This window comes from Notolepis coatsorum (assembly GCF_963971535.1).
Source record: "Notolepis coatsorum genome assembly, chromosome: 1".
Classification (NCBI taxonomy): domain Eukaryota; kingdom Metazoa; phylum Chordata; class Actinopteri; order Aulopiformes; family Paralepididae; genus Notolepis; species Notolepis coatsorum.
In genome coordinates, this window is record NC_140165.1 from 276886476 (window position 1) to 276914403 (window position 27928).

Consider the following 27928-nt stretch of genomic DNA (forward strand, 5'->3'; position numbering starts at 1 on the left):
TATGTCTCTAAATGTTTTGATTAATTGAAAATGGAGGACCCTTATGTAAAAAAGCCGAAAGTCTTTTTCTGGTCTTCATCCTCCAGTCCACTGTTGTTGTATTGAGCTGTACTGTATTGTACCCATTCTGCAATCTGTTAATAAAGTTTTCATTCATTCAATCATTCAACCGGCAACAGAATCATTTTGATTGACAGTCGAGTCTGCCAATTACGTCACACCGCTTCCACCCGCCCTGCTGTTCTTGGCACCAATCGGCAAGCGCTATTCGTTTTTTACATTCCAGAATGTCCTCCATTGATTTTGACGAGAGCTGAACAACAACAACGTTAGCTACCCGCGGCCGACGAGTTAGATTACCAGCGCACCGCAGCATGACTAAACGAGGCATAATGATTTTACTGCAACAAATGTTATAATAAAAGCCTTTCCATACATCTGTCTGATTGAAAACTTTATTAACAGACCGCAGAATGGGCACTACTCAGCACGGGCTGAGATATGAACGAGTAATGCTTGCTATCTATGTCGTCCTCGGACGTTGCTATGTTCGGGTAAATACGCTGATGTTATTGAACGTGTAACTATATAACGTTAATGCCACAAAACGAATGCATTTGTTAATCATAAGTAGTAACTTTGATGCAGTAGTGTGTTGTTCAAAAGTTTGAACGTGTGGACCAGATTGGCAGATTGACGCGACACAATCCTCTTGGGCAAAACATCACGATATCCACGATACGTTAAAAAAGTGTATCGTTAATGAACTGTACCCGATATTTATATAATATCGTCATATCGCCCAGCCCTAGTATTATGTTTCATCATGAATGCATCAAAGGAGGGGGGTGGTCGTTTTTTGATGCTCTGATCGTCATCAAAATTATGAACACATTATGTAAACATGATTCTTGCATACGTATTCATTACTGTCCCGCAATTTCAACAAAATCGACATGCTGTCCTGCATTTGGATCATACGGATCTGGTCACCCTATATGCGTGGACTCCATAATAGTTTTTCCAAAAGAACTCAAGCAAACATTGCATTCGAAACCGTTTTCATAAACACATTTATTTCATCAAAATGAAACAGACACACCAGTCTTTCCCCTAGGATTTTTTTCAGGGGGGGGGTGGTAGACCCCCCGAAACTACTAGTGTTATCGAGGGGTGCGCGTGTCACGGATACGTGGCGTCAACAGTGTCGTCATAGATGCTCGCAGTAAGGCGGTTGTTAGTATCCGTGCATTTCTCTACACTGAGCTGAAATTAAACGATTGCACATAAATTAGGTAAATAAATATTAACATTGATTTACAACACATAAATTAACTTATTTACAATTATACATACAGTAGTGACAACACACATATGAACTATTTACAATACAGGGAGGCACATACAACACTATTATTTACAATCAGTGTCAGGGCGAGCGCACTCAAGTTGTTCGGAAATTCTGAGGGCTCAGAGTGCACAGTGGACGCTCTGACCGAATAGTCAGTTTATCAGAGCAGAGCAGATTTTGTGAGTGGATTTATTAACTCACCTTAACTAGGGCCCTATGAAATCTGTTTTAATATTTACCTGTTTTCGAATTTCTCGGTTTTTAAATGTCCTGTTTTCGGATTTCTCTGATTTTATATTTTTTCCTTTGGATTTAACAATAAAAAATTATGTTTATTTTTAACTAACTTTAATAATGGTGCCAGTTCAGTGCCAGTTCAGTTATGAGGTTTTTCAATGCAGTTCAACTGCCAGTGCAGTGCAATAACTAAATAATAATTAAATAGCTCCGTTGTCTCTGAATGGATTTGGTAGCTTTTGTCTGCGTCTCTGACCGTAGACCGTGCCGCGCCACCATTTTAAAGTCATACTGAAGATTGATTTATATGAAAGGCAAGGCAATGGTAGGGGAAACACTGCATGCCATGAATAGATCTTTCTACCAACCAGCAACACACTGATCAACACTATGAATATCATATCGGTAGGTTTATGCCTTTTGCATTTTCAGTGTTGCACTGTAGAAGGTTGTAAAGATTCTTACAGTAATATATACATTTCATTGTGCTAAAGCTCTGATTTCTAAGTGAATGATTAAGTAACTGCTGTTTATACCTGTGAGGAGTGGGTGTTGCCAATTCAAGTTAATAGGAACAAAAGAGATTTTAATTTAGAATGTTCTGCCTATTAACACTGAGTGCCACACCCCTTTGACCATATATGGGCTAGAGTGCCAATAAGGAAGTCAATGGGAGGTCGGGGAAATTTGCGAAGGCTTAAACTATATCTTAAATTAGGGCTATGGGTCAATGACTTGCTTGCAGTCAACATGTATGAAACGGATTGTTTTTTCATTGGTACATTTCCGTTTTATACCGTTTTGAATAAGAATATAGTTTTGGAGAGTTCTAGAAATTCTGCGATAATAGCTCTTTAGTGGAATACACAAAACATGTTGTCATTTTTCGGCTTATTTATTTTCAAATAAACGCTAGATTATCGATAGTATATGTGTACTTATGCACGCTAGAGAAGCGGGCTGAAAAATCTATTATCCATGACCTGGTCACCGCTAACGTCATACACACACACAGACACGCTGCGATGGCTGGGAAAAAAACATCTGATTAACCCAATACTGGTAAAATAGAGTCCTTACCTCACATCAGATGTTCTGCAAAAAGATTAATTCAATTCCTGATCGTCATTCCAAATATTGATCGTGTTTATTGATCCAACATTATATTTCGTATATAGCTTACGCTTTGCTCTATTGGAACTATCCCTACTATCATGAAAACTTTCACCACGTGTACGCACCCATCTGCCTGACCACTCTCACATCCGCTCCTATATAAGCGGGGTCATGGCCATACTATCAGCTCCTTCCCTAATTTCACCACGAAGCCTGTGTAAAGCACCGCTTTAAGTTTAGTGTTAAAGTAGTTGGTTGGTAAAGGAGCTGCGTTGACATTGTACCTTTTTTGTTTTTCCCTCTCATACATTTTCGGAAAAAATTAAGCGATAATGTCTTCACCACCGGAGGACTTAGACAACTACCGTTCTAACCTCCACCAGCACTTTACTGACGCGGCTTCCTCCGTGGGGCGTCCCTGGCTCCACGTTTGTGGCAGGCAGGTGTGTCTGAGCGGCGTCCGGAGGAGAGTGTGTCGCCGTCGAGCCCCTATCTCCTGTGAGATGGCCGGGTTCCGGCTCTGGTTCCGGCAGTCCTTCTGGTGCCATGGGATTTGCGGCGCAGACTCTTCGCCTCCTCTCGTTCCTGTCTTGCGACGGTGAGCAGCGGGGGCGGACAGCTTAGCAGCGGTGTTGAGCTGGCTCCGAGCGAGGATTCCCTCGCCTCTTCTCCATATCCGATGGAAACTGAGGATTACATGGCGGGGGGTTTCTTGTTCGAAGGCCCGGTGGAGACAAGGGGAGTGGCAGAGGGTGCTGTGTCTTCCCGGGGACCCTTGTACTCGGGGACTGGGTTAAAGTCTCCACCCCCGGGACGAGATGCCCTTCTGTCGACCGCACCGGATGCTGGCTCCCGCCTATCCATTGGAGACAGTGTGTGCAGCCTCCCGACCGCGAGGGATGCAAGCGAGGTGGAAGAAGGTGTGCAAGGGGAGTTGCGCGCCTTGTTCCCGAGCTCAAGACGGCAGCAACCCGCATAAAACGGAGCTTTGCTGCTGATGCCACTGTATCTCTGGTAACACCGTTCTGTGAGAGGGACGGGTGTTGCCTCTCCTTCTTTCTTTGGGATAAAGAAGAGCAGTCGGCTGTCTGAAGTGTTCAGGCCTGCATCGCTATTCCTCATGTTACACAGCTTCAGTAGTAGCCGTTAGCTAACAGTGGGCCCGTCAGAGCTAGCTTGCTGCTGCGTTAGTGAAGAGGCTAGCTGTTGGCTTGGTGCTAACCGCCAGCCTGGAGTTAGCTTTTAGGCTAACCGTTGGCGTTAGCCGTGGGGAGGTAGCGGGCCCTGAACACTGACTCTGCGTCATCTCTGGCAGAAGATGTTGTCGGTCTGTACCATGACCGGCCACAGGATGTGGGCGAAGCGCCGGAGCGAGGCTCCAGTCGGCGCCACTTCCGGCCCCGCCAGCTAGAGGCCTCGTCAACATGGTGGACCAGCCATTTGTTGCGGCCATTCATCCTGCGTCCGAGGGTCGGGTAGGACATTACACTATGCTCCACTCTTCCTTCCCCCCCCCCCCTGAATGTTTTTAGTTAATAACAATGTTTTTGTTTAGCAAAACGTGTTACTTCACTGCATTTTGGGGGATACGACGTGTGCTATGTGAACTCACAGCTACAAATGCTGGGTTTGCGATTCTTGCTTGTAGTGCTGTGCAGTTCTTTTAAAATTGTGTTGGTCGCTATTGTGTATAGCTTAGCAAGGCTTGTAGTTCTAGCACTTGGCCAAGGCTTATGTCCTTCTCTCTACTTAAAGACGGCGTTCTTTCTTACGTGAGTAAAAGTGAACTTGGGGTTTTTATTGTATGATGAGAGTTGTGTTTCATGTAACGTTTAGGTAAACGTAGCATTGAGTCCACAACTGGTCTGGGTGTTAGCCTACAGAGTTGTACATATGTGGCATATGACCAAGGGCCTTGAGTCACTCTCTTTAGCTTGATATTTTTTCTTTGTTTAAGGGTAATGATAAAAATAACGGGTGTCATGTTTTTCACACATAAGCCAGAGCCGTGGATAAAGCCAGTTTTTTACACAAACAAGGTTATCGGCTGTGGCTGGCGTACATGATGTAAAGCTTTTACTCTACAGGTAAGTATGTGCTTTCATCTGGCGCACCATGCAACTGGTGTCACGGCTCTGCTTTCTTATAGCGTCGTATCAGGGGTGAGGTGGTGAGGGGGTGGATCAAATAAACCTCCCCCATCCTTTACGAAACTGATTGGCAGAGAGGTTGTGCCCTTCTATCAGTCTCCCTGTCGCTCTCTCGTCACGGGGGGGGGGGGGATTATTCCTGTCTCCCACACCAAGTCAGCATAGGTGGGACACGGGATTTCCCCGGCCATTTGAAAACGACAAAGGCGCTTTTTCTGGCTGGCCAAGAGACATGTCCGTGAGTTACAGGGCCTGTACTACAGACCGCTGTCATTGTAAAGGATAGGTGATGCAATGCAGTAGAGGCAATTTGTCTTCTACTCTGCTCCCTACCAGTAGTGTATATTGGGTCAGAGCCTCCTCCTCAGGGAGTTTCAGGGCCTCCTCTGAGTTTCAGAACCTCCCTCTCAGTGAGAGAGCCTCCTCAGAGTTTCAGAGCCTCCTCCTCAGAGTCTTAGTCCAATGTGTTACATGAACCTTTTTCAATTGTTTTACTCACGTTGAGGTCTCTCTGGGAAAACGGCTGTCTTCCCCTCTTACATAAAGAGCAGAATTGACATGGTTGTTGTTCCCAGGCTCGTCATGCGAGGACCCGTGTCTGTGTCTTTTGTAGACCGGCTTCCTGCTGCTCGTCCCAGACAGCAAGGGGAAACATTGTTGGGTTCTTTCTTGTTAGAAGTTCACAGTCACTGTTCTCGGGTTCTTTACGAGCATACACGCTGGTTTATGAAATCGGAGTGTTTTTCAATGATTGAATCCACTTTTTGGGACCGCCGCTCCTTGGTTGTCCATCATAAAAACTGCTTTTTTTTTATGCGGTCGGCTGGGAAGGAGATTTTTTTGTCTCTACTGCGCCAGTGCACTAGGTTAGACTCGAGGACTCGCGTGCATCTCCGGGGGAGATGACTGAGTAGATCAAACATTGGCAGGGGGGTTTCACGACCGTTAGGTGGGCCACCGGGAGCAGTGCGTTCGCGTACTGACCGTCTTGGTGGCGCCCTCTGTGATGTTTTGGATCGACGCGCATACCTACCCCCCTCTTAGGACTGGGAGCGGCGGGGCGGACTGGACGTCACAGGGGTTGATGTCATGAATGTGTGTCATGTAGATGTCCCTACGAGTTGCCCTTAACACTGAGTGCCACGGACGCGTTTTGTCGTTAGTTCATGCCGACCTTTGAGTGCCCCCGACGCTATATAGCGTTTGTTTGTAGTTTTTTTTTTTTTATTGGCGACCCCATTACTTTACACTGCTGAAGGGGGGGTGGCCAGTTTGCTCATTTTACTTTTCCCTCAAGCCAACTGAAGGATCGATTGTGCTCGCCGGCCCGGAATTGGAATCTTTTTGGATAACATCTGATCTCGGGTAAGGAATTTATTTTACCAGTCTTAGGATAATCAGAGCTGTTTTCACAGATATAAGCGTTTGCCCTATAAAAAAATATATACAGTTAACTGGAATATGTTGTGCCTTTACACATATGTTGGATTATGTAATTGGTTTGTCATGACAAACTAATAAATAATCGCGATTTACCCGGTGGCTACAACAACACACATTATCATTGTTTATAATGAACGGAAATTGCGATTTTTCATGGTTTGTCATGACAAACCAATTACATAATCCAACATATGTGTAAAGGCACAACATATTCCAGTTAACGGTATTTTTGTAATGATTCGTTACGGCGCAATCAATACTTCCATGCGTTCGGGACCTCCATGTTTTGGGGGTATTCATCAGAAAAATCGGATCCGGGATTCGGCTCCCATCAGTCGGGCAAGAACTGCGCGTTTTCAGCCTCTCTCCTGGAGCTTAAGGGGGAGCCCGGCTCGGCCAATCAGAGAAACGCGGAAGCGCATGTTGGTTGCCTAAAGTGTTCACGCGGTCGGGCCTTGCCCTTGTTGACCTGTTGGCCTGGTTAACCCTCTTTAAACCTGAAACGCTTTAACTGCATTGTATAGCCTGTGTATACGTGCAGTTAGGTTTCAGTTTTTTTTAGTGGGTTAACACAACTTTTCAGCGTTATTGCCCGCCATGCGTTGACCGCCAACATCGCTGTACAGCGTTTTTGAGATCAATATTAAAAATTTTCGCCATGGCATTCATAATTCATCCACCCAACCCCCGATGCCCTAGCGCAGGGGTGGCCAACCCGCGGCTCGCGAGCCGCATGCGGCTCTTTGCCCATCAATGTGCGGCTCTTCCATCCATAAAAATATATATATATATATATATATATAAAAAATAAAATAATTTTTTTTTTTTTTTTTTTTTTTTTTTTTTATGTCACTCATTCCATAAGGACGTAGAATAAACATTTAAAAAAAATTAAATGGACCATTTGCATGTTCTTGGTATCTGAATCTAGGGACATATATGGATCAGTGTCAGAAATAGTGTCTGTTACTAGGCTTGAGTAAATTGTAATGAACCAAAGGAGAATATCAATTCTATTTAAAAAAAAATTATCTTTGACTGTGAATAACACCATGCTAAAATTGACCAGACCTGAAAAATCTAAGCAAATGAATAAAGGGAAGATGATTAAACAGAAGGTTTTGTAGATACAGTACTGAATTCTGCCATCTTTTTTATAATGTAAATTTCTCCACCATTTTTCATCATATTGCAACACCGTTTTTTGCAAGACGTTCACAGAAAGGAAGAGAAACTAACTGCGTTCCATTTTATGGCAATAACGTTCAGGTTTGTGGGAGATAATCCCAAAAAATAAGAGAAATTAAAAAGTAAATTCAGAATGATTGACAGGGGCTGGTGTGAGCTGGGTAGGGTAGTTTTTCTAAATTTGAAAGCCCTGAGTCTCTTCCTTCAAAAGACTACACTCACTTTTGGATGTGCCACTTCCTCCTGTCAATATGCGCCGGTTTCCGACTCAATGCCCTGAGATTTCTATAATCTTATATTTCACTAATAACAGTTAAAATAATTGGTAAACCAACGTAATGCTGAAAATATACACTTTTACTGTATATCTCGGGCTTAAGAGGTTAACCCTGTGAGGCCCAAATTAAAAAGACATTAGCAACTTCAGAGGCCAGAGGGTGGGACATATAAACACATTTACTATCAAATAGCATTGTGAGGCTGAACAACAGGACCAATTGACTATACATGTGCTTAAAGGGGAACTATCTTATAAATGGCCTTTTTCAGTGTTTACCATTGTTTCTTAGCTATGTGGACTTATATTAATAGGATCTATGTCTCTAATTCTCATATTGGCGCATTCTTCCAATTCTCCTCTCACAATATTCACCCTCACTGAACTGAGTCATCTGAAAATGTGCATATCTGTGATGTCAGAGATTTCTCAGCTGCATAATAATGTGGCAGTTGATGTGGCAGTTGGCACCAGGCCACACAGTGGTTGGAGCCCAGCCTCAAAACGGCTTAAGATCTTGAGTTAGAAAAATGCGGTTTTTAGTACTTGATTAGAAATACAAAACAATGAATTTTTTTTTTAAAAACCTAGGTGTTCCATAGACTCACAGGAATTGTGTAAAAGTGCCCAAATAGTGAAAGAAATAGTAAAACAGTTCCCCTTTAACATTTTTTAAATAAACATAATTTTTTTAAATGGCTAAAAGTGATTTTGTAATTTTGCAACCGTGGGTCTCACAGGGTACTTTTAACCCTGTGAGGCCCAAATAAAAAAGACATTAGCAACTTCAGAGGCCAGAGGGTGAGACCTATAAACACATGAAGGGTGCCATGACTGAAAAAAAAGGTTGAGAAACGCTGGTATATGGTGTGGCTCTTTGTGGTACCACAGTAATTTTTGTGGCTCTTAGTCTCTGACTGGTTGGCCACCCCTGCCCTAGCGGGACCCTAGATGGGACTGCAACGGCTCAATACCGCCGCCTGGTGGATGGTCGGGCGAGTTACACTCTCGCAAAAACCGGAAGTGTCATCGGTGCATCGAGGAAATTCCTCCGGCAGTCACATCTCGCTACGGGACTCCTGACAGACACTATAGTACATATGGATCGCTTTCTAAACTTAATAATCAATATGATTTCGGTGTTTATTGCGCCATACAAACCGGAAATGGACCTAGGTGATCAGCGTCGAATAATTGGGATCTTTCACCACCAGTCTCATCGGCCCACGGTAAGAGAACAATAACATTATTTTCAGCCCGATTGTTTATTCATTTCACTGCAAACCATCTGATCAATATATCGCCCATACTACATAAAGCCGTTACTGATGATCAAGGAATTATAAACGACCCCCCCCCCCCTTTCCTCCACGCATGATTAAGCATAATGTATACCGATCATATACATTTGAATTTTTTAATATAGCGTGTATGGGAAAGAAACGCCAATCGATAATGGAATGACAGCAGAAAATATTCAAAACATACTTATATTCTCGAAGGTATTAACACAACAATGTATGAATGAAAAAGTATAACGTTCCCACATCCTGAACGATAGATAATCGATGTTGAATGGGCCATAGTAATGTCAATATAGCAATACAATTTTAAAAGTTATAGCCCTGCAAAGAAGGTAAACATCTCCATAGGCTTTTAACGGTGGCAGAGAGGGGTATAAGATGGGCACAACCCCCGGCGGTCAATGTGTTAAGGGAGCAACCACTCTCTGTTAGTAAACATAGGGGGTGGTTGTCTCTCCGGTGTGTTGGTAGCAGAGTCGACTCTCGGGTTGAGCCCGGTTAAGACCCCGGCTGCCCGAGAGTATGCCCCCGCATCTTTCATGATGTCTGCCAATTGTGGCAAACTCTTTCTCTGAACCTCGACCCTGCGAGATTATTAAATTGGCGGGGTCGGGGTTCGTGGAGATTGTGACATGGTGCACAGCATACCGAAACACCCTTTCCGCCGGGATACTGTTCTTACAGTAAGTCCCTTAGGCGCCTGTCTAGTCCACATTGCTCCGGGCACAGGTCGAGTTCTACTCTTGGGACCTGTCGGCCTGGATTGAGGGATCAACCTCCTTGGCGGGTTGAATCTCCCGGCGGGCCGGCTGGCCCCTCGATGTTGTGGGGGGGGAAGCCTCCTTGGGAGCGCTTCGGAGCGGCGTGCCAAGGGGAGAAGGGCCTTCATCTGGTTTAGGCTCTGTCCGATACGCTGGCGATGTGGGAGGTGGTGTCACCAGTGACCGCCTGGTGGGGTCTCGATGCCGCAACCTCATTGACCTCACCAGGCCCCCTTTCTCCGCATCCTGCTGCTACAGCCTTGCCACGGGGTTTTATTTTTTTATTTTTTATTTTTTTTACCCCGACCTCGCGATGTTGGGGGCTGTGACGGGGGCTTTTTGCTCATGTCCGTTCCCTGGTGGCATGTGGGATGCGTGTCTGAGTCGCGGGCCCTTCTAAACAAAGGTAAGTCCCACGGTCTGCTCACCCTGTGCGTTGAGGCGCTAAACCCTCTTCGCACAGTCAGGGTCTGATCCTCGCTAGGGGGGGCGGGGGGTCCGGATCCTCCCTGGTATTCTGATGGTTGTAGGGGGCCTCAGCGGGTACATCTGTCTGGCTTCCGCTCTGCTCAGCTCTTGTGTTCCAATAGAGCAAAGTGTAAGCTATATACGAAATATAACGAAGGTTATCCTATAACCCTAGTTATATGAGTGACGGCGAGCGCTTTGCTCTGACTCACTGAGGACCCCACGGTCTTCCGTTTCGGCGGTGAAAGACTGGGGATGGAGCTGATAGTATGGCCATGACCCCGCTTATATAGGAGCGGATGTGGGAGTGGTCAGGCAGATGGGTGCGTACATGTGGTGAAAGTTTTCATGATAGTATATGATTAAAGGGATAGTTCCAATAGAGCAAAGCGCTCTCTATTACTCATATAACTAGGGTTATAGGATAACCTTCGTTATAGTCCAGAACACATCGAAAGCTGCTCCCAGCCTCCCCAGTGAATGTGGTAACAGATACTGCTTGCCAGAGAAGGGAAAACCCCGGACCGGACTTTTTTTCTGATGCACATGCCCACCCAATCCAATCCAATGATGCGCAATACCATTCGGGAGACGATAGGCGGCGGTATTTGCCATTTTCGAGCTCAGACCCATTCCCAATGATAACGTCAGGCTGGATGGATGAAAAATTTATGGATATTGCTTATAAAAGAAATAACTATTAATAAAAACGAGTTTTCTCGTTCCTTGGCACTCAACGCATGGCGAGTTAAGCAGACTAATCTCGTCGTTGGCACTCAATGTGTTAAGAGAACTGTGTAAAGTGTGATTTAACATTTAAAATGGTGTAAAGCAGAAATTGTGCTTGCAGACTTGGTTTAATGAGTTTCAGTGAGTGTTTCAAGTGAGATGTTGGATGAGCAGGTGTCAACATACCTTTATATAGTGTACACAGCCCGATCTTGCTTAAAATTATGTAAATAAAGTTGATCAAAATTGACCACAGGAAAAACTTTACATAATGTATGTTATTTTATAGCCATGTGTAATATAATTGCGTATTGTAACGTGTACGTATTTCAAATCGGTACATATATTCACAAACTAAATTTTTACAGAAAACTTAGGTTCCCTTGCTGGGGATCTAACCTTAACCCTAACTTTGTCTTAACCATTAACTCATTCAGCGCCAGGGATTAGCCGGGTCCTGTTGTAGCTATGCCACGCTTTAAAGAGAGGAGTGCGTCACCTTGTTTGTAGAGCTATATCTATATTCTATATTATAGCTATGGAGACAATACTATATTTCTCATTTGACACTGACTTTCTTCCGTCCAAGATGCAAAAAAGATACTTTTTTCATGCATACGTTCGTTCACGCGTTATCCCGTGGTGAATATAAGTATAATTTCAGGGTGATCCGGGATAATTCCTGGGAAGAGAGTAATAGGGCGCAACGTGAATTCTACTATAATCGTTGCCGTTTATTGCCAGGACACGCTACTATTTCCAAATCAAATGTATATAATAGGTATTATGTTTCATCATGAATGCATGAAAGGGGGGGGGGTCGTTTCTGATTCTTGGATTGCCAGTAGCGGCATTCGTGTTTAACACTACAGAAGCCAATCAGCTGGATGGATATGAAAACATTGTTGGATCAAGCTGAAATTGATGTCATTGATTGATTGAAAATTGTATTGGGTACAGTACAGCTCAATGCGCACACTTGTTAAGGGGATGCAGACCAGAGAAAGACGTTTGTCTTGTTTACATCAGTGTCCCCCATTTTCAATTAATCATAACAGAATGACATACATGACACAGATAGACAGTACTGCTACATCTATACATGTATGACATACCAGATTTACAAATACAGTACTATTGTCATACAAGAAGAGTCTAAAAAAGAGTATACATTTGACGAAGAAACATAGGTTGGTAGGTAGGAGGTTGGTGGGTGGGGGTTGGGGTGGGGGGGGAACTGTACATTGGATTATCGACGAAACCTAACTTTGTCCCAAGAAGAGGGTCTCGTGTATTATTGGGCTTAATATGACATTTATTGTACATTGGAGGGGGTTGCGTTAGGACATTTACAGGGGCCAGTTTCGAATTGCAGTCTCTCGTAGCTGCTCTTTGAGAGTGGTTTTTGAAAGTGGGTAGTGATTCACATTCCTTTACAGCTGTGGGTAGGGCGTTCCACAATGATGTGGCATAATTGCGAAACGTGTTTAATCCCTTGTTTGAATCTGGGTTTAACATGATTTGTGGAGCTCCCTCTGGTGTTGTGGTCGTGGTATTCACTGACCTTTGGGAAGTATTTTGACATGTACATGGTACCTTAGTCGGGGTTCTCAACCTTTCTGCTGCCAAGGCACCCCTGTGTTCAATAAAATATTCCAGGGCACCCCTACATACGATAAAGACTTTTCCGGTCCTGTCTTTTTTGCTACAATGATGACAAAAGTGCTTGCTTTCAAAATAATGTTTATTTAAGAAACCGGGAAACACATTTGTGTGTATATTATGCAGGCTATATTTAAGCATTACATCACGCGCAGGAGTGGTTTGTGAACAATAAACCATGCCTAGGGGTGGTCGTTAGACCCCCCTAGGCATGGTTTATTGTTCACAAATCACGACTGCAAGTGGTGTAAAGCTTTTATACAACTGCCACATTCATCCAACCTTATTTCTATACAATAAACACACATTAATCGAAGATTTATTGAGAACCATCCGCCAGAAAAAGTAGTTCCCACAACTACAAAAAAAGACAATTTGCCTCCATGTGGAAGCAGATCGGAAGTGCATCCAACCAACTAACACATCCAACTGTGTATTATTGGAATGATTGATTGAACATTTTATTACCAGATGCAGAATGGGTACAATACAGTACGGCTCAATACACACAATTGTTAAGGGAATGCAGACCTACTTTCCATAGAACTTCATTCTTAGATGCTTCTATAGAAAGTAGGGCTGTCTTAAATACTTCGAAGCTTCGAAGCTTCGTTCGATGGCACAAGCTTCGATCATTAAAAAAAAAATCAAAGTTTAAAAAAAATTATAAATTTTTTTTTCAATTTTTTTTCAATTTTTTTTTTTTTTACTTCGATTTGTGTGTGTGTGTGTGTGTGTGCGTGAACTACCCATCCCAGTTAGGACAGCCGAATCCCGTCCTATCTTTCGCCGTCGACTAAAGACTCACTTCTTCAACCATTATCTGAAATGATAAAAAAAATAAAAATAAAAAATCTAACCCTGACTAACCTTACTGTCATGCACTTGTCCTAATAAACTAACCTACACTGTAACACGCAACACTTTGATGAACATTGTTACTCAGCTGATAGAGTTGTACCCTTCTTGCTGTCTTGTCGTACAGAACTTGTAAGTCGCTTTGGATAAAAGCGTCAGCTAAATGACAATGTAAGTCTGTGTGTGCGCGCGCCTTGTAGAATTCCACACATAAGAAAGAAAGATACTGGGATGAATAAACAAAATAGGAAATAAAATGTAGAAATGCATGCAATACATAAATAAATATGAATCTCCATATATGAAATATAACATTTAGATAAGGTGCTACTGAGATGTTTTGGTGAGTTCTTTGTTTTTTTGTGGATGTTGCCCTTCTTAAAAATGCATGAACATTCACTGATAATTGGTCTGTAGTGGAGTCTACAAGGTCTACATTGCCGGACCATGTAGAATCCGGACCTTGTAGACTGACATAATTCTGTGCATAGTTTAGTCTACACGGGCCATATTTCAAATAATCAAAATCTTACTTCATTCATCTTAAACATTCTTGATTTGGGGGATTGGTAGTTCCCATGAAATCTGAAGTTCAAACGACAACAGCGATCCACCTTGAATTAAATCACACAGCCGAGTGAAACCTTGTTGGATGCGTCACAGTCATGAAAGGGGCTACTTAATTAATTAATCCAACCCACTTTATTTATAGAGCACATTTAAAAACAACAAAGTTTACGAAAGTGCTGTACAAGTCCCACAACATAAGATAAAAAAAAACCACTAATTTTTTTTTTTTTTTTTTATAAATACTAAATTTTTTTTTTTTTTTTTTTTTTTTTTTTTGACGCTTCGAATTAAAATCGAAGCTCGGCCCCGAAGCTTCGATTGCCAAAAAAAGCTTCGAAGAGAAAGTAGGTAAAACAAATTAAAAAAATGTCTTTGCCCTATAGGAAAAAAACGTTTTCTTCGCCCGATTTTTTTATTTATTTTTTTAAACCTACTGTAGAGGGCCTAAACTTAACCAGTTGGAAACCAAGCGTACAGTAATAAAATTAGCAATCGATCAATCAATCAACTCAATAGGCCATGCTCACTTAGAACAGCGCAGCACCCAGCTCTCTCTCAGTCTGACCCGCGTTGCAGACAGGAGTGTGTGTGTGTGTGTGTGTGTGTGTGTGTGTGTGGGGGGGGGGGGGGGGGGGGTGTGTGGCGGTGGGTGGAGACTAGAGCTAGCGCTGACGGTCAGAGAGAAGGAAAAAGAAATTGAAAAAAAATGCAAATTAATCAATCAATCAAATCGCGATTTTTCTTTTGTTCTAGAATGACTCAAGACCCATCAATTACATCATCCAACATTGTTTAAAGGACTAACACATTCGCAGTGACAGAATCGCTTCATATTTAGTCGTTATGGCGCTATCAACATATCCATTTGTTGTCCGCGATCTTGTTTTCTCCCGGAGTGAGCCGGCGGAGTGATATGTGATTCGGTTGTGGGCGGGTCCTGAGCCCAGGACCGTGGATTGTTGCCAATAAAGACGTGTAAATGGACTGGTTCAGCCAATCAGAATCGAGAAATTTGCATGCCGTTGTATAAAATGCATTATTAACCGGTGTTTCAGGTCTAAATGTTGTCAATGTTGTCTGTAAAGTTTTTTTTTATCCAGAGTAACTTGGTGATCTTTTTCTGTGTTTTATTAAATAATGATTTTCAGATTTTGAGAAATGGTCAAACTTATCCAAATGTGGTATTTTCATGGAAAACAGTGCAGCTGCAACAGATAGCACTTTAGTGATAATTTTCTGTAATCCAAAAATAATGTATTTTTATTTTTTAATCTCAAGGCACCCCTGGCAGCTCTCTGCGGCACCCTAGTGTATCTTGTAGACCAGGCCCATTGCAAGTTGCTGTACTCTGTCGTCTAGTCTAAACCATCAAAGTTGTCAAAGTGGGCAGGGGTGAGGTGGGTTCTAGGAGTAAGCAGTAGTCTGACCAGTTTGTTTTGTGATGTTTGTAATTTTGTTTTTAGCGCCTTTGAGGTGCTTTGGTAATTTTATATGTATGTGGTGTAACATTTGTGTATGTGGTTGTATTTTAATAAATTGTTAAGTATTCTACAATCTTATATGTGATGTAACATGTGTGGTTATTTTATTCTGAATAACTTTTTACTGCCTGTAAAGCACTTTGTGATTTTAATCTGGAAAAGCGCTATACAAATCAAATTTACCTTACCTTACCTTACTAATTGTCTAGTATTGACTGAGCAGCCTGGCATTCATGTGACATCATGTCCGGAATCAACCAGGAAATGGCTAATGGCTAACGGTTGATGATAATCACAAGATGCATTCAGTGCTGGATCTAACTAAATGGATTTATGGAGAGTTGGAGACATGTATGCTTCCAATTTGTACGGCGATGGTCTACCGCAGGGGTCGGCAATTAGGTTTGGCCGCGGGCCAGATTTTCCCCAAGCCGTTGCTTGGCGGGCCAGGATCAAAAACAATGGCTAATTTAATATACTGATATTGAAAAAAGACAAACGTTTTTCTCTGGTCTGCATCCCCCCAACAACTGTGTGCACTGCGCCGCACTGCACTGCACCCACTCTGCAATCCGCCAAACAAAGTTCTCACTCATCCATTCATTCATGAACAGCTCTCAGCTGTTGCAGATGACCGCGGCACCGGCGGGTGATGAACGGATCAGAATGCATGAAAACACGACTCACCATACCTCCTTGTTTGTTGTTAAGTCCTCCAAAATCCCTGCTAATGTTTGAAACATGTCATATCCACTCGCCGCCCTCCAATTCCAGATTGGCGTTGAATGCAGCTACTTCATCTGCCAACTTGCCTCGTTGTTGTTGTCGCCACATATTATGCAGAGAGGACGTCGGCTCGGCACGCAAGAATCACCGACCTGTTGCGATAAACCCGTATTTTAAGTATGGCTCCTGTTTATTAACACTTTGACTGCCGGGAGCCGTCTTTAGACGTCTTTGCTGGCCATGCTAAAGTTGCCGGGGGACGCTGTACGTCGTCTTTATATCAATATTTCAAAAATCTGCGATCGGATTCATAATGTCCCTCCGCTGGCCTGAGATCCACAAGCAGGACCCACTGAGCTCTCTGGCGGTTCAGGAGCGCCATCTGGTGGCCGATCGGCGCAAGCGCTTAACAGGAAGCGCATTAGAGGTTTTGCTAGACGTCCGTATTGCTTCCGGCCACTCGGTACATGTCCCGTGACTCTAGCTCGTCACTCTACATAGCGATCGATTGCCAATAACTCGATAAACAACATGATTTGGACGTATATACCATTATACAAGCTGGAGATGGACCGGGTAATAATATATCCCATAATGATAAAATTTCTACTCGACGATGATCGCCCAACGGCGCGCGGAGACTGGGGTGAGTTTCAGCGTGTAACGTTACCGTCTTCGATAATAACTGATATTATCAACATTTGACCCACATTAGATGATTGGTATAACGCTGCCCACGGAATTATAAACGCCCCCTCGCCCATCCGGTCAACATCAGATGACGTGTAGTAACTTCTAGAAGTACGTCTAGTTGGAATTTTTTATATCGCGCTGATTGCCATCAAACTGTATTTCATCATCAATATAATGCATTTGGGGCTATATATCACGTTCTGGAGAAAGCTGCAGAAAGAGATGAAAACATACTTATACATTAGACCATACTTTACTATGAATATGTGAATGAAAAAGTTTAACGTTGCTACACAATGAACAATACATATAGGACTTTGAATGGGCCCTAATAATGGCAATGTAGCAATAGAATTTAAAAAGTTATAGCCCTGCAAAGAAGGGGACTTTCTCCATAGACAAATAGCGCTGGCAATCTATGGTATATCATTCATTTAACCTTAGGCAACCAAAGTGTTAAAAGAAGCGTTATATTTCCCTGTTGCTATCCAAAGATGTTTGTTTTGTTTTCTTCAACTCGCTCGCGAGTCTCATCTCGAACGCGGAAGTGAAAGTGCGTTAGGGAAATAGACGCTGGGCCCGGTGGGACTATTCCATTGGTTCTCCCAGTCCACCTGACTATTTCTAGCATTTCAATTGGCTATAGTGACAGACATGCTTTTGATGACTGCCGGTAGATAGATACAGCTTCACAATAAAAGACACCCTGGCGTCCCGAGTGAAAATTTCCCGCGCGTCAAATAAATATCATATTCTCAAAATAATCTGACGGGCCAGAATTTATTGCTGTCGGGCCAATGTTGGCCCGCGGGCCGCCTATTGCCGATCCCTGGTCTACCGGCAGCAAATAAGTGAGTGTCTCAGCCTCTGCATTATGATATTATGATTTGAAAATGTTACTTTGGTGCTATCACAACCGCCTATGGTCCTGACGCCCTCTAAGAGTTAACGGGTACATTAAATCAAACGTAACGTTGTCCGCGGAGTAGGTAATGTTGACACAGTTTCCGTTTGATGAATGGCAGTTGAAACTTTCTACAACATTCTAAAGCCAGCGCAGTGGTATATTCATGGTGATTTAGCGTGGGTGTATCATGAATATACTCACTGTTTAGAACGCTCTCGACCAATCGCAATGCGTGGTCGGACCTACCTGTAATAAATATTACTTATGGCTATAAAACGTAACATACATTATGTACCTTTTTTCCTGTGGTCGATGTTGTATAATAATCTTGACTATAGGTGGGAAGAGGTTCAAATTGACATTCAAAGAGTGTGTAATGAAAATGATGGTTCAGCTTACAGACATTTTAAAAGGTTCACAGAAAGTTGACAGTTCCCATTAACTGCTGTTCTGTCTCCATTGCATAATACATCATATTTCCAGTCAAGAACAATGTCATTTTGAGGCCTCTCGCCTCAATATATTGATATCATTATACTCACAAATGGTTTCATCGCCTGTAGAAAGAGAGCTCCTCCTTTGAACCTCTAGCTTTTATCCTCTAAAAATATGAAACCCCTCCTGCTTTTCCTAATCCCAATTGATTGGTTTACGTCTCCTGCCCAATATCCTGGTCCTATGATGTCACAAGATATTGTAATCCACCCCCCCTCTTTCTAAAGGATGGGGTCGCCTGTTCTATGCTCTCCTGGATCCATAAACCTGTTATTTTAATATAATGCAGGACCTGTTGCAGAGGTCTTTATTCGGCATGCAACAACACTCAATGTTTTTTAGTGGCACACAGCGGTTAGTTTTATTACACACACCGGAACACACACGCATGCATTGTCTCTTTAGTATCGCCGATGCGATACTACTCTGCGCTTAACCCATCCCGTCGTCCTTCCCCCCCCCAAGGGCCGCCGGGAGCAGACGAGGGCTGCGGCGTGAGCCACGCCCGGGGACCATCCAAGTGCTCCTGCCCGTCTTCGTCACGGACGCGTTAGCGATCTGTTGTTGTGCATGTTTTTCCATTGGGTTTCTCTTATCGCGGGGGAAACCCTTGCGAGCACGGGGTGAACATGCAAACTCCAGACAGAAAGGCCTGGGAGATCACCCACCTGGGTACCTGGCATCGCGGAAACCTGGTCCCCAAGCGGGAATCGAACCCTGGACCTTCTTGCTGTGAGGCGACAGTGTTACCACTACGCCACTGTGCCCATAACCTCTGACCTTAAGTGGTAGTTCCCCGGTCAGCCTTCTCAAACGGTCCCCCCAGCTGCTACAGGTCAGGACTGCTATTACAAAAACCTTTTTCTAATATAGAGATTAAATCCATTTGTTACGACATCGATTAGTACTTTTTTTACATTTTCTGATGAGACAGTGTTTCACGTGTAGATAGATAGATAGATAGAAACTTTATTGCCATTTCAACACTGTTGATTGGATTTGTCTTGGTGCCACATACAGTACAGACAATGTTAAAAACATACAATATAAAAACGCAAGAATACAATCCCCACAATAAAAAGTTTTACACAAACAATTAAAAAGAAAAAATGCTACAGTACCTAAAATAAATTGCTCAGTGTTCCAGTTTTTAAAGTGCATGTTGGCTGGTGCTAGCCCTTGTTGTGCAAAGTGCCTGTACATTTGTACTTGAGTTCAGGTGACTGACAGCCTCGGGATATGTACTGTTTTTAAAACGGGATGTCCTGCACCTGAGACTTTAGAGTCTTCTGCCAGAGGGAAGGGGGTTAAAGAGGTCGTAAGCAGGGTGAGAAGGGTCCCTGATCACCTTTTCCCCTTTCCGCCGGATTTGTGTGGCATAAATGGAGGCCACAGAGGGGAGCTCACAGCCGATGATTTTTGATGCTGTGCGTACAGTTCGTTCTAAATGTCCCCCATCATGGACGGTGGTGTTTCCGTACCACACAGTCATTGAGAAGGTAAGGACACTCTCCACAGTGGCTCTATAAAAACTAAGCATCGCCTCCCTGGACACACCAAACTTTTTAAGCTGGCGCAGGGAGTGGAGCCTCTGGTGGGCTTTGCTAATTATGAGGCTGGTGTTAACTGGCCACTAAAGCTCAAGGACATTATATTAACACATTGGGTGCCAATGACGAGAAATCTCGTTGTTGGCCGCCATGCGTTGAGTGCCAACGAGTTTTCTCGTTATTTTCTCGTTTTTTTTTTTTTTTTTTTTTTAAACTTTGGCCATTCCCCTGGCTCTTTTATGTGTTTATCACATTTATACTGGTCAAGGTTGACCGACAGAAACAGGCTGAAAGGGTTCAGATGGGGGGGAAGACACTCTGGGAAAGGCACGGCTGCAGTCGGGATTCGAACTCGCTAAGCCCCAGATCCGTGACGAGCACGGTTGTCCACGGTGCTGAAATAGCGCTTGCGGTACGTGGTGAGCTACTGGAGCTCCCCCCTCGTTATTTCTTTTATTAGCGATATCCATTCATTTTCCATCCATCCAGCCTCATGTTATTATTGGGACTGTCTCTGACCTCAAAGGGCAAATGCCGCCCCCTATCGTCTCCCGGATGGTATTGGAGTCAATGGTAATGCATGAGAAAAAAAGAACTCCGGATTCCACATTTTACTTCTGAGCCATGTAACCTGAGACTATTGCATTCATTGAGGCAACCGAAAGCAGCGTGGATTATCTGTTTCGAGGTCTAACGTTGGATCAATAAACGCGATCGATATTTGGAATGGCGATCAGGAATTGGATTCATCTTTTTGCAGAACATCTGATGTGAGGTAAGGACTTTATTTTACCAGTCTTGCGGTAATCGGATGTGTTTTCACATATTTCACAAAGTGTCTCGTGTGTGTGGCGTTAGCGCCAAGCATGGCATAGATAATCGATTTTTCAGCCCGCTTCTCTAGCGTGCATAAGTACACATATACTATCGATAATCTAGCGTTTATTTGAAAACTATTCATAAATAGGCCGAAAAATGACAACGTGTTTTGTGTATTCCAGTATAGGGCGATTTTCGCGGATTTTTCTGGAATCACTAGAAATCTTCAAAACTATACTCGTATTCAAAACGGTATAAAATGGAAATGTACTGATGAAAAAACAATCTGTTTCATACATGTTGACTGCAAGCAAGTCATTGATAAGCGACGGTTGTATTGGACACATAGCCATCATTTAAGATATAGTTTATGCATTCGCAAATATCCCCGTCCTCTCATTGACTAAAGCGCTGGCACTCAAGCGATAAATAGCGCACCCCCTGCCGGCACACAATGTGTTAAACATGTGCTTCACTTTTTTGACACTTTATATATGATATACTGATGAGATTTTATATGAATATATATATATATATGAAATCCTTTCCTTTCACAATTTCAATATAATTCACTATCCCCATTCTAGGCGGAAGAGAGCCGTGCCCCCCTAAGAACATGGGCCAGTGCCTGTGGGCTTAAAGATCGCTGGCAGCCCCTGGAGGGGCAGGAGCCCAGGGGGGCCCTCGTCAAGAAGGAACTGGAGCACAGATGGGTACGCCTCCACTCCTCCTGGTGCAATCTGGTCACTGTCCTCTCCCCCTTCAAGCTGTCATGGCCCACATACTGTAGGCACGTTTTCACTCAATATCACACGTCAATAATAGATGCTGATGATTAAAGACCTGCCAATGAAAAGGACATTTTCCCCTTATTCTGTTGTGTTGCTCATGTCCCTGGATATCAGACAGAAGCTACTAACCCTACTACCCTCAGTACCGACACAATCGGACAGAAGCTACTAACCCTACTACCCTCAGTACCTACACAATCACAGAAGCTACTAACCCTACTACCCTCAGTACCTACACAATCATACAGAAGCTACAAAGCCTACTACCTTCAGTACCTATTACCTACACACAATCATACAAAAGCTACTAACCCTACTACCCTCAGTACCTACACAATCAGACTGAAGCTACTAACCCTACTACCCTCAGTACCTACACAATCAGACAGAATCTACTAACTCTACTACCCTCAGTACCTACACAATCACAGAAGCTACTAACCCTACTACACACATTATGTTTTTAGAAACTACTGCTCAGTAGGTTCACCCAGTAGATCAAAACTAGCTCCTTTTCTTTTTCTTCATGGGAAAGAAATTACATTGCATGTGATTGGTGTCAACAGTAGAAATATGCAAACATCTGTGCACTTGAAAAACAGTCAGCATGGGGGTTTAAATTGGGATGCTTCAATGATTGTTTTGTTTTTTATTGTAATACTTCACAGCATCTTGGTAAAGTATAAATCCACTTCCTCAAAGTAACCATGCACAGTGCACTCATAAAAACCCAGACTACTGAAGGGGTACCCAAAAATGCCTACTCAACCATCATAAAGTTGAGACAACTGGACCCCCATACTGAAAAGATCATACTTTGAGGGGTTTCAGACATGGCCTATATATATGGCAAAATGACTTAATTTTGACAAACATGTTGTATTTTCCTTATTTCTGGGAAGTGACAGAATGTTGTGGCTAACCCATCCTGTACTGGGAGGGGTGATTTTTTTTTTTTTTTTTTTTTTTTTTTTTTAACCCTACATCCCAACTGAAATGGTCCACAACAGTAGAGTGAAGGCATGAAGATATCACTCCCTTTTGTGATTACCTTTTGGTTAATGTCTCCCCACATCAAGTATCGTCCAATCAGCCTGCTTTATTTCAGAGAAACATGCACTGAATGCAGAATGATTGTTGTTTTGTGTCTTGGCAGGTCAAGAGGTTGCCTGTATCTACTGATGATGGCATCATAATGGGCTTCCATGAGGATGAGCGGCTGACTCACTCAGGTTGTTATATACAACCTGATTATTACACTTTGTCACACCAGACCTTCACATTTAGCCATTCTAGATTTTTCCTTTTTGTACCCCTTTTTTTCCAAGGCAGACTCTGCCCCTTTTTAACAGAACACACCAACATTATGGGAAATGTGCTTCTCCAGAGTCATACAAGACCATGGATATGAATTTCTAGTGGTCCGTATCCGCTTCCATTAATTTGCGCTAAGCTAGACTAGCTTTCTACTGAACTGAGTGGAAATTGGTATTCATCTTATTGTCTCACTCTGGAGAAGACGGTAAGTACATTTCCCATAATGTTGGTGTGTTCCTTTTTTAAGAAGCATGCCTGATTGTGTCACTGACTGAGTCATTACAGTACATCCTATAAAAAGCACTTGCTTTGGTTATAAAAAGCACTTGGGTTATTGAAATACATTAGCAATTCTAGTGGAAGTCCAAACCAAATTGAACACATTCCAAACAGTTTCTTAAGTGTTTCACAACATACTGTAGTTGACTATAGGAGTTTCTTTTAGATATGGATTGGGTCCCAATTGATCTCATTTTACTGTAATGATCTCAGTAGTTTAGGTGGGATCAAAATGTTTGTTAGCTTGACTATTCTTCCAAGAAGACTAATCAAATTTACATACAATTGATTATTATATTAAAGGATAAGTCCAGTGTAATCTGGACTTTTGGACAGCATTTTTTATTTTAATTGTCAATATAGCCTACGATGGGGCCAAAACCTACAATGCATTTCGACGAGTATGGTCCATCCAGCCGACACCAGATGTTTGCTCATATCCAGAAGTCATCAAACTCCATTGCTTATTTAAAAAAATAAAAAAAAGTCAAAGCCGTACTGTTGCTATGGTCAGCATAATTCATTGTTGCAATGAACATGGTATTGTGCTTTTTCCTGGACTCCAGTGTAATGTTCCTGCTCAGGCACTCTTTGTCATAATGCTGGAAATATGCATTTGCAAGCTCTATTTAATGATTTTTGCATACTATAGTAATGCATGGTTTCATGGTTGAGAGCTCCCAAGGGTAGGAGAGAGTGGCAAGAGTATTGAGAGTAGAAGAAATGCATTGTATGTCCAATACAAGGCTAATGTAGAATATCTATCTGAAAATGTCCCCAATACTAAAATACGATGCCAAGAAACATGTCTTAACATGCTAGAAATTAGGGGTGGGATTCACCAGTTTCATCACGATACGATACAGATTCTTTGGACAAGTCACAACGATACAATATTTGCCAATATCAGTCTGCCACGATACGATTCGACGGTGCCTGCGATCGATATAATACGATATTATATGCCCATTTAACACAATCTGTAACATTTAGATCAACTCAAAAAAGGCAACGGAAATATCATTTGACATTTTTCTTTTTGAGCTCTTCCAGACATTTAAATGAAAAACAATCTATTGTTTTTAATACAAAGACCTCCTGTTCACTGTAAAGTGCCATGTTTTGATATATTGAGCTTTAAACTTTAAGTACATTTCTTTGGAACTCTCAACACGCAACCTAAAACCCCTTCCTCTCCCAAACCGTTCCTACAATTGTTATGTTACATGATCATGAATACATGTATTATGTCAATCAATCAGATTTATTTATATAGCACATTTAACATGACACGTGTCAACCAAAGTGCTGTACAGAGGGTAGATGCATAGATACATATTGACAACAATCGCACTCCGTTTTATGGGAGGGCACACAGGAAAACGGGGCATGAGTCAGTGAACGGGAAAGGCTAGTAGGTAGAAGTGGGTTTTGAGCCTAGATTTGAAGGCATCTATCGAGGGGGCAAGCCTAATGGAGGTGGGGATGCTGTTCCATAGTTCAGGGGCTGTGACAGCAAAGGCACGGCCCCCCTGAGCTTGAGGTTAGACCTCCGGACTGGGGCCCCCTTGAGCTTGAGGTTAGACCTCCGGACTGTCAGGAGCCTCTGATCGGCTGACCTGAGGGACCTTGGTGTTGGAATAGGGGCAGTGGCGGCCGGCCCATAGGGGGCCCTGGGGCGCCGGCCCCCCTGGTGAAGAGAGCAGGAGAAGAAGAAAATGTTTTATTTTTATTTTTATTTTAGACTCCTAAAAATAAACTAAACATGTTTAAAATGAATAATATTTACTCATTTTAAGTTTGTGTTTCAAATGCACAATAACGTTAATATATCAAATATAAATCATTGTTTTGTGATTCACATGACGTCACTGTCTCTCCTGATATAGAGAGTACCTCTAAAGCTGGGCCCTTCACTATCATCGCAGCCAATGTAAATAGAAGAAGCAAATACATTTCGCCTATCAGTGCGTTCAAATAATATGTAATCGGGGCGCGTTTTTCTAGCGCTCGAAGCAAGCTCTGTGCCACTGTACTCGTCACATCGTCGGACAGAAAATAATGCGAGTCAGTCCTATTTTATTTATTCATTTTCGATTCAGTGCGTTAGCTTAGCTAGGCTCGTGGTTCGGTAATAAGATATAAGAAGTGTATTCTCAGGAGTTGGAGAGATCAGCACGAGATACTGTACATTACTGACACTGTTGGATTTTATTTGGATTTATATGGAGTCTGGACAGTGGACATACACTTTATCAAGCCTGGCCGGACCACAAAAGCTTCTCGAAGGGTTAACGCGGCGGCTCGAGGCTCGTACTGTTCTGTAGTTACTGAAACTGATTGACTATGGCAAGATTCAAGAGGTTTATTTGTCGCATACATGATACACATAAGTGCAGTGAGGTCTGATATGAGTGAGTGGCGCGATATATATCTCTTTCTTTCTCTCTCTTTCTTTCTCTCTCTCCCTGTCTCTCATGCTCCCTCTCGCTCTCTCTCTCTCTCCCTGTCTATCTCGCTCTCTCTTTCTCTCTCTCTCTGTCTATCTTGCTTTTTCTCTCTCTCTCTCTGTCTATCTAGCTTTTTCTCTCTCTCTCCCAGTCTATCTCGCTCTCTCTCTTTCGCTCTCTCACACGCAGTACGAGTTGACTGTAATAAAAAAAAAAAGCTTTACAATTTACATACTGTAGCTGTCCCTTTGTTCATTAATGTTTAACCTAAATGTAGAACAACTCGCCAAAAGTGACTATTGAAAAAATAGCCCCCCCCCTTCACCCCCTCCCCCGACCACCTGCGCCCACCCAAACGTGGATCGGACCGGCCGCCACTGAATAGGGGGATAGGAGGTCTGAGATGTAGGAGGGGGGGTGACCATTAAGGGCTTTAAAAACAAATGGGAGAACCTTAAAATCTATCCTGTAGCGTACTGGAAGCCAATGAAGGGAGGCAAGGACAGGGGTGATGTGGTCTCTCTTGCGGGTTCCGGTCAACAGTCTGTCAGCGGCGTTTTGTACCAGTTGTAGGCGGGACAGGGAAGACTGGTTAATGCCTATATAGAGCGAGTTGCAGTAGTCTAATCTAGATTAAATGAAAGCGTGGATGACTCTAAAGGTCTGCATGGGAGAGAAGTGCTTTGATTTTGGCTATGGTGCATAGTTGGAAAAAAACACTGAGTTCACTTGTCTGTCGAATTTAAATTGCGGATAAAAAATGACACGTAGGTTCTTGACATAAGGCTTGACCAGGGAGGACAGGTTGCCAAGACTTTTGGTAAGGGTGGTGACGGCGTCTGGGGGACCGAAGAGGATTATTTCGCATTTGATTTAGTTGTAGAATGTTTTGTGCCATTTAACGTCATCCAGGCAGGACATGAGACTGTTAAGTAGAGACTGGTTTTTAGGTTTCAGGGAAACTTAAAGCTGTGTCGTCAGCATAACAGTGAAAAGAGATGTTTTTTATGTTTAAATATCAACATTATCTGTCCATCCTCAGTAAATTTACTATCAATATACTCCTGACTTCATCTGGTCTTTCCAAACGCACGCGCCCGCACACACACACACACACAGAAAGGGAGAATGCCCCTCCCCCCTTACCCAGTCCCCACTAATGGACCTCTGCTGTTCTCTCTATGGCTCTGATCAGGGTTAGCTTGTTAGCTTACGCTAACATAATGTTAATTTTCTGTCTTTAATGCGACATGGGCATAAAGGAATGGCGAGGATGCAAAGCATGTTAGATGCATTTGACCCATTGCGGAATAAAACAGCAGGGACTTATTTCGGGTCGCAAAATAGGCACACTATGTAGCCTTGCTCTGTTGTAATGTCTACACAGCGTTTCAGACGCTACTGCTGTGCTGTTAGGCGGATACGACTCGCCACAGGAATTTCATAATAAGAGTATCTCAATATGAACCGATCTTTTTACGTTTCATCGATCCTATTGGGTTATTGATAATAGATTGATATATCGTTAACTCTCTAATGGGTACAAATGTATTGTATCTCAATTTGTGTCCAATGATCCCAAAACCATGATCCAAGTTTATACTGTTCATTAAAAGTAATGGATCGGTGCTCGGTATCGGCCAATACCCAAAGCCCAGGTATCTGTATTGGGATTGAAAAAGTTGGATCGGTGCATCCCTTTGTAAAAAATAAATAAAACAAGATGCTTTGCTAGCAATCGTATACCTAGTGTTATGATCTAACTCAGGGGTTCCCAAACTTTTCAGGCCAGGGCCCAGAAAAGAAGGCGTCAGAGAGCCGCGGCCCAATGCACATCGTCTGGCTTTTTTTTTTTTTTTTTTTGCCAGGCGACCGATTTTTTAAGCCAAATATCACTTCAATCCTATTAAGTTAGTTCAAGTTAGTTATTCATTTATATGTGCTATTTATGAGAGGGCTAACTTGTTGCAAAATAATAATGATAATAATCATAGCCTCATTAAAATACTATTGTTGCGGTTGTTTTCAGCGTTTTATGTGCATAATCTGTTATTTAGTTTGAAATGTTCGTTGAAATAAGTAGATTTTTCGTTTTTGTTTATTTATTAAGTTAATATAAAACCATATAGTCACATTTTAGAATACAATAGAATAGAATTTTAGAATACAACTAGAAACACTGTCCTGGCCTGCTTCTAAGTTCAGTGACCTGACAAAAAAAATTAAAAATAAAAAAAATATAATTTTTTTATTTTTTTTATTTTTTATTTTATTTTTTTTAATCATCTCGCGGCCCACCCGTGGCT

At 42.7% G+C, this 27928-nt stretch overlaps 1 protein-coding gene across 1 annotated transcript in view; it reads left to right on the forward strand.

Moving 5' to 3' along the window:
- Window positions 1-27928, forward strand: part of ccnp (cyclin P) — a gene marked incomplete at both ends in the record, with an annotated part of 59204 nt that overhangs the window by 12947 nt on the left and 18329 nt on the right. Inside the window, 2 exons of the mRNA XM_084310107.1 lie at window positions 21373-21498; window positions 22733-22808. Coding sequence (XP_084166233.1) covers window positions 21373-21498; window positions 22733-22808 — 202 coding nt within the window. The remainder of the gene's footprint in view (window positions 1-21372; window positions 21499-22732; window positions 22809-27928) is intronic.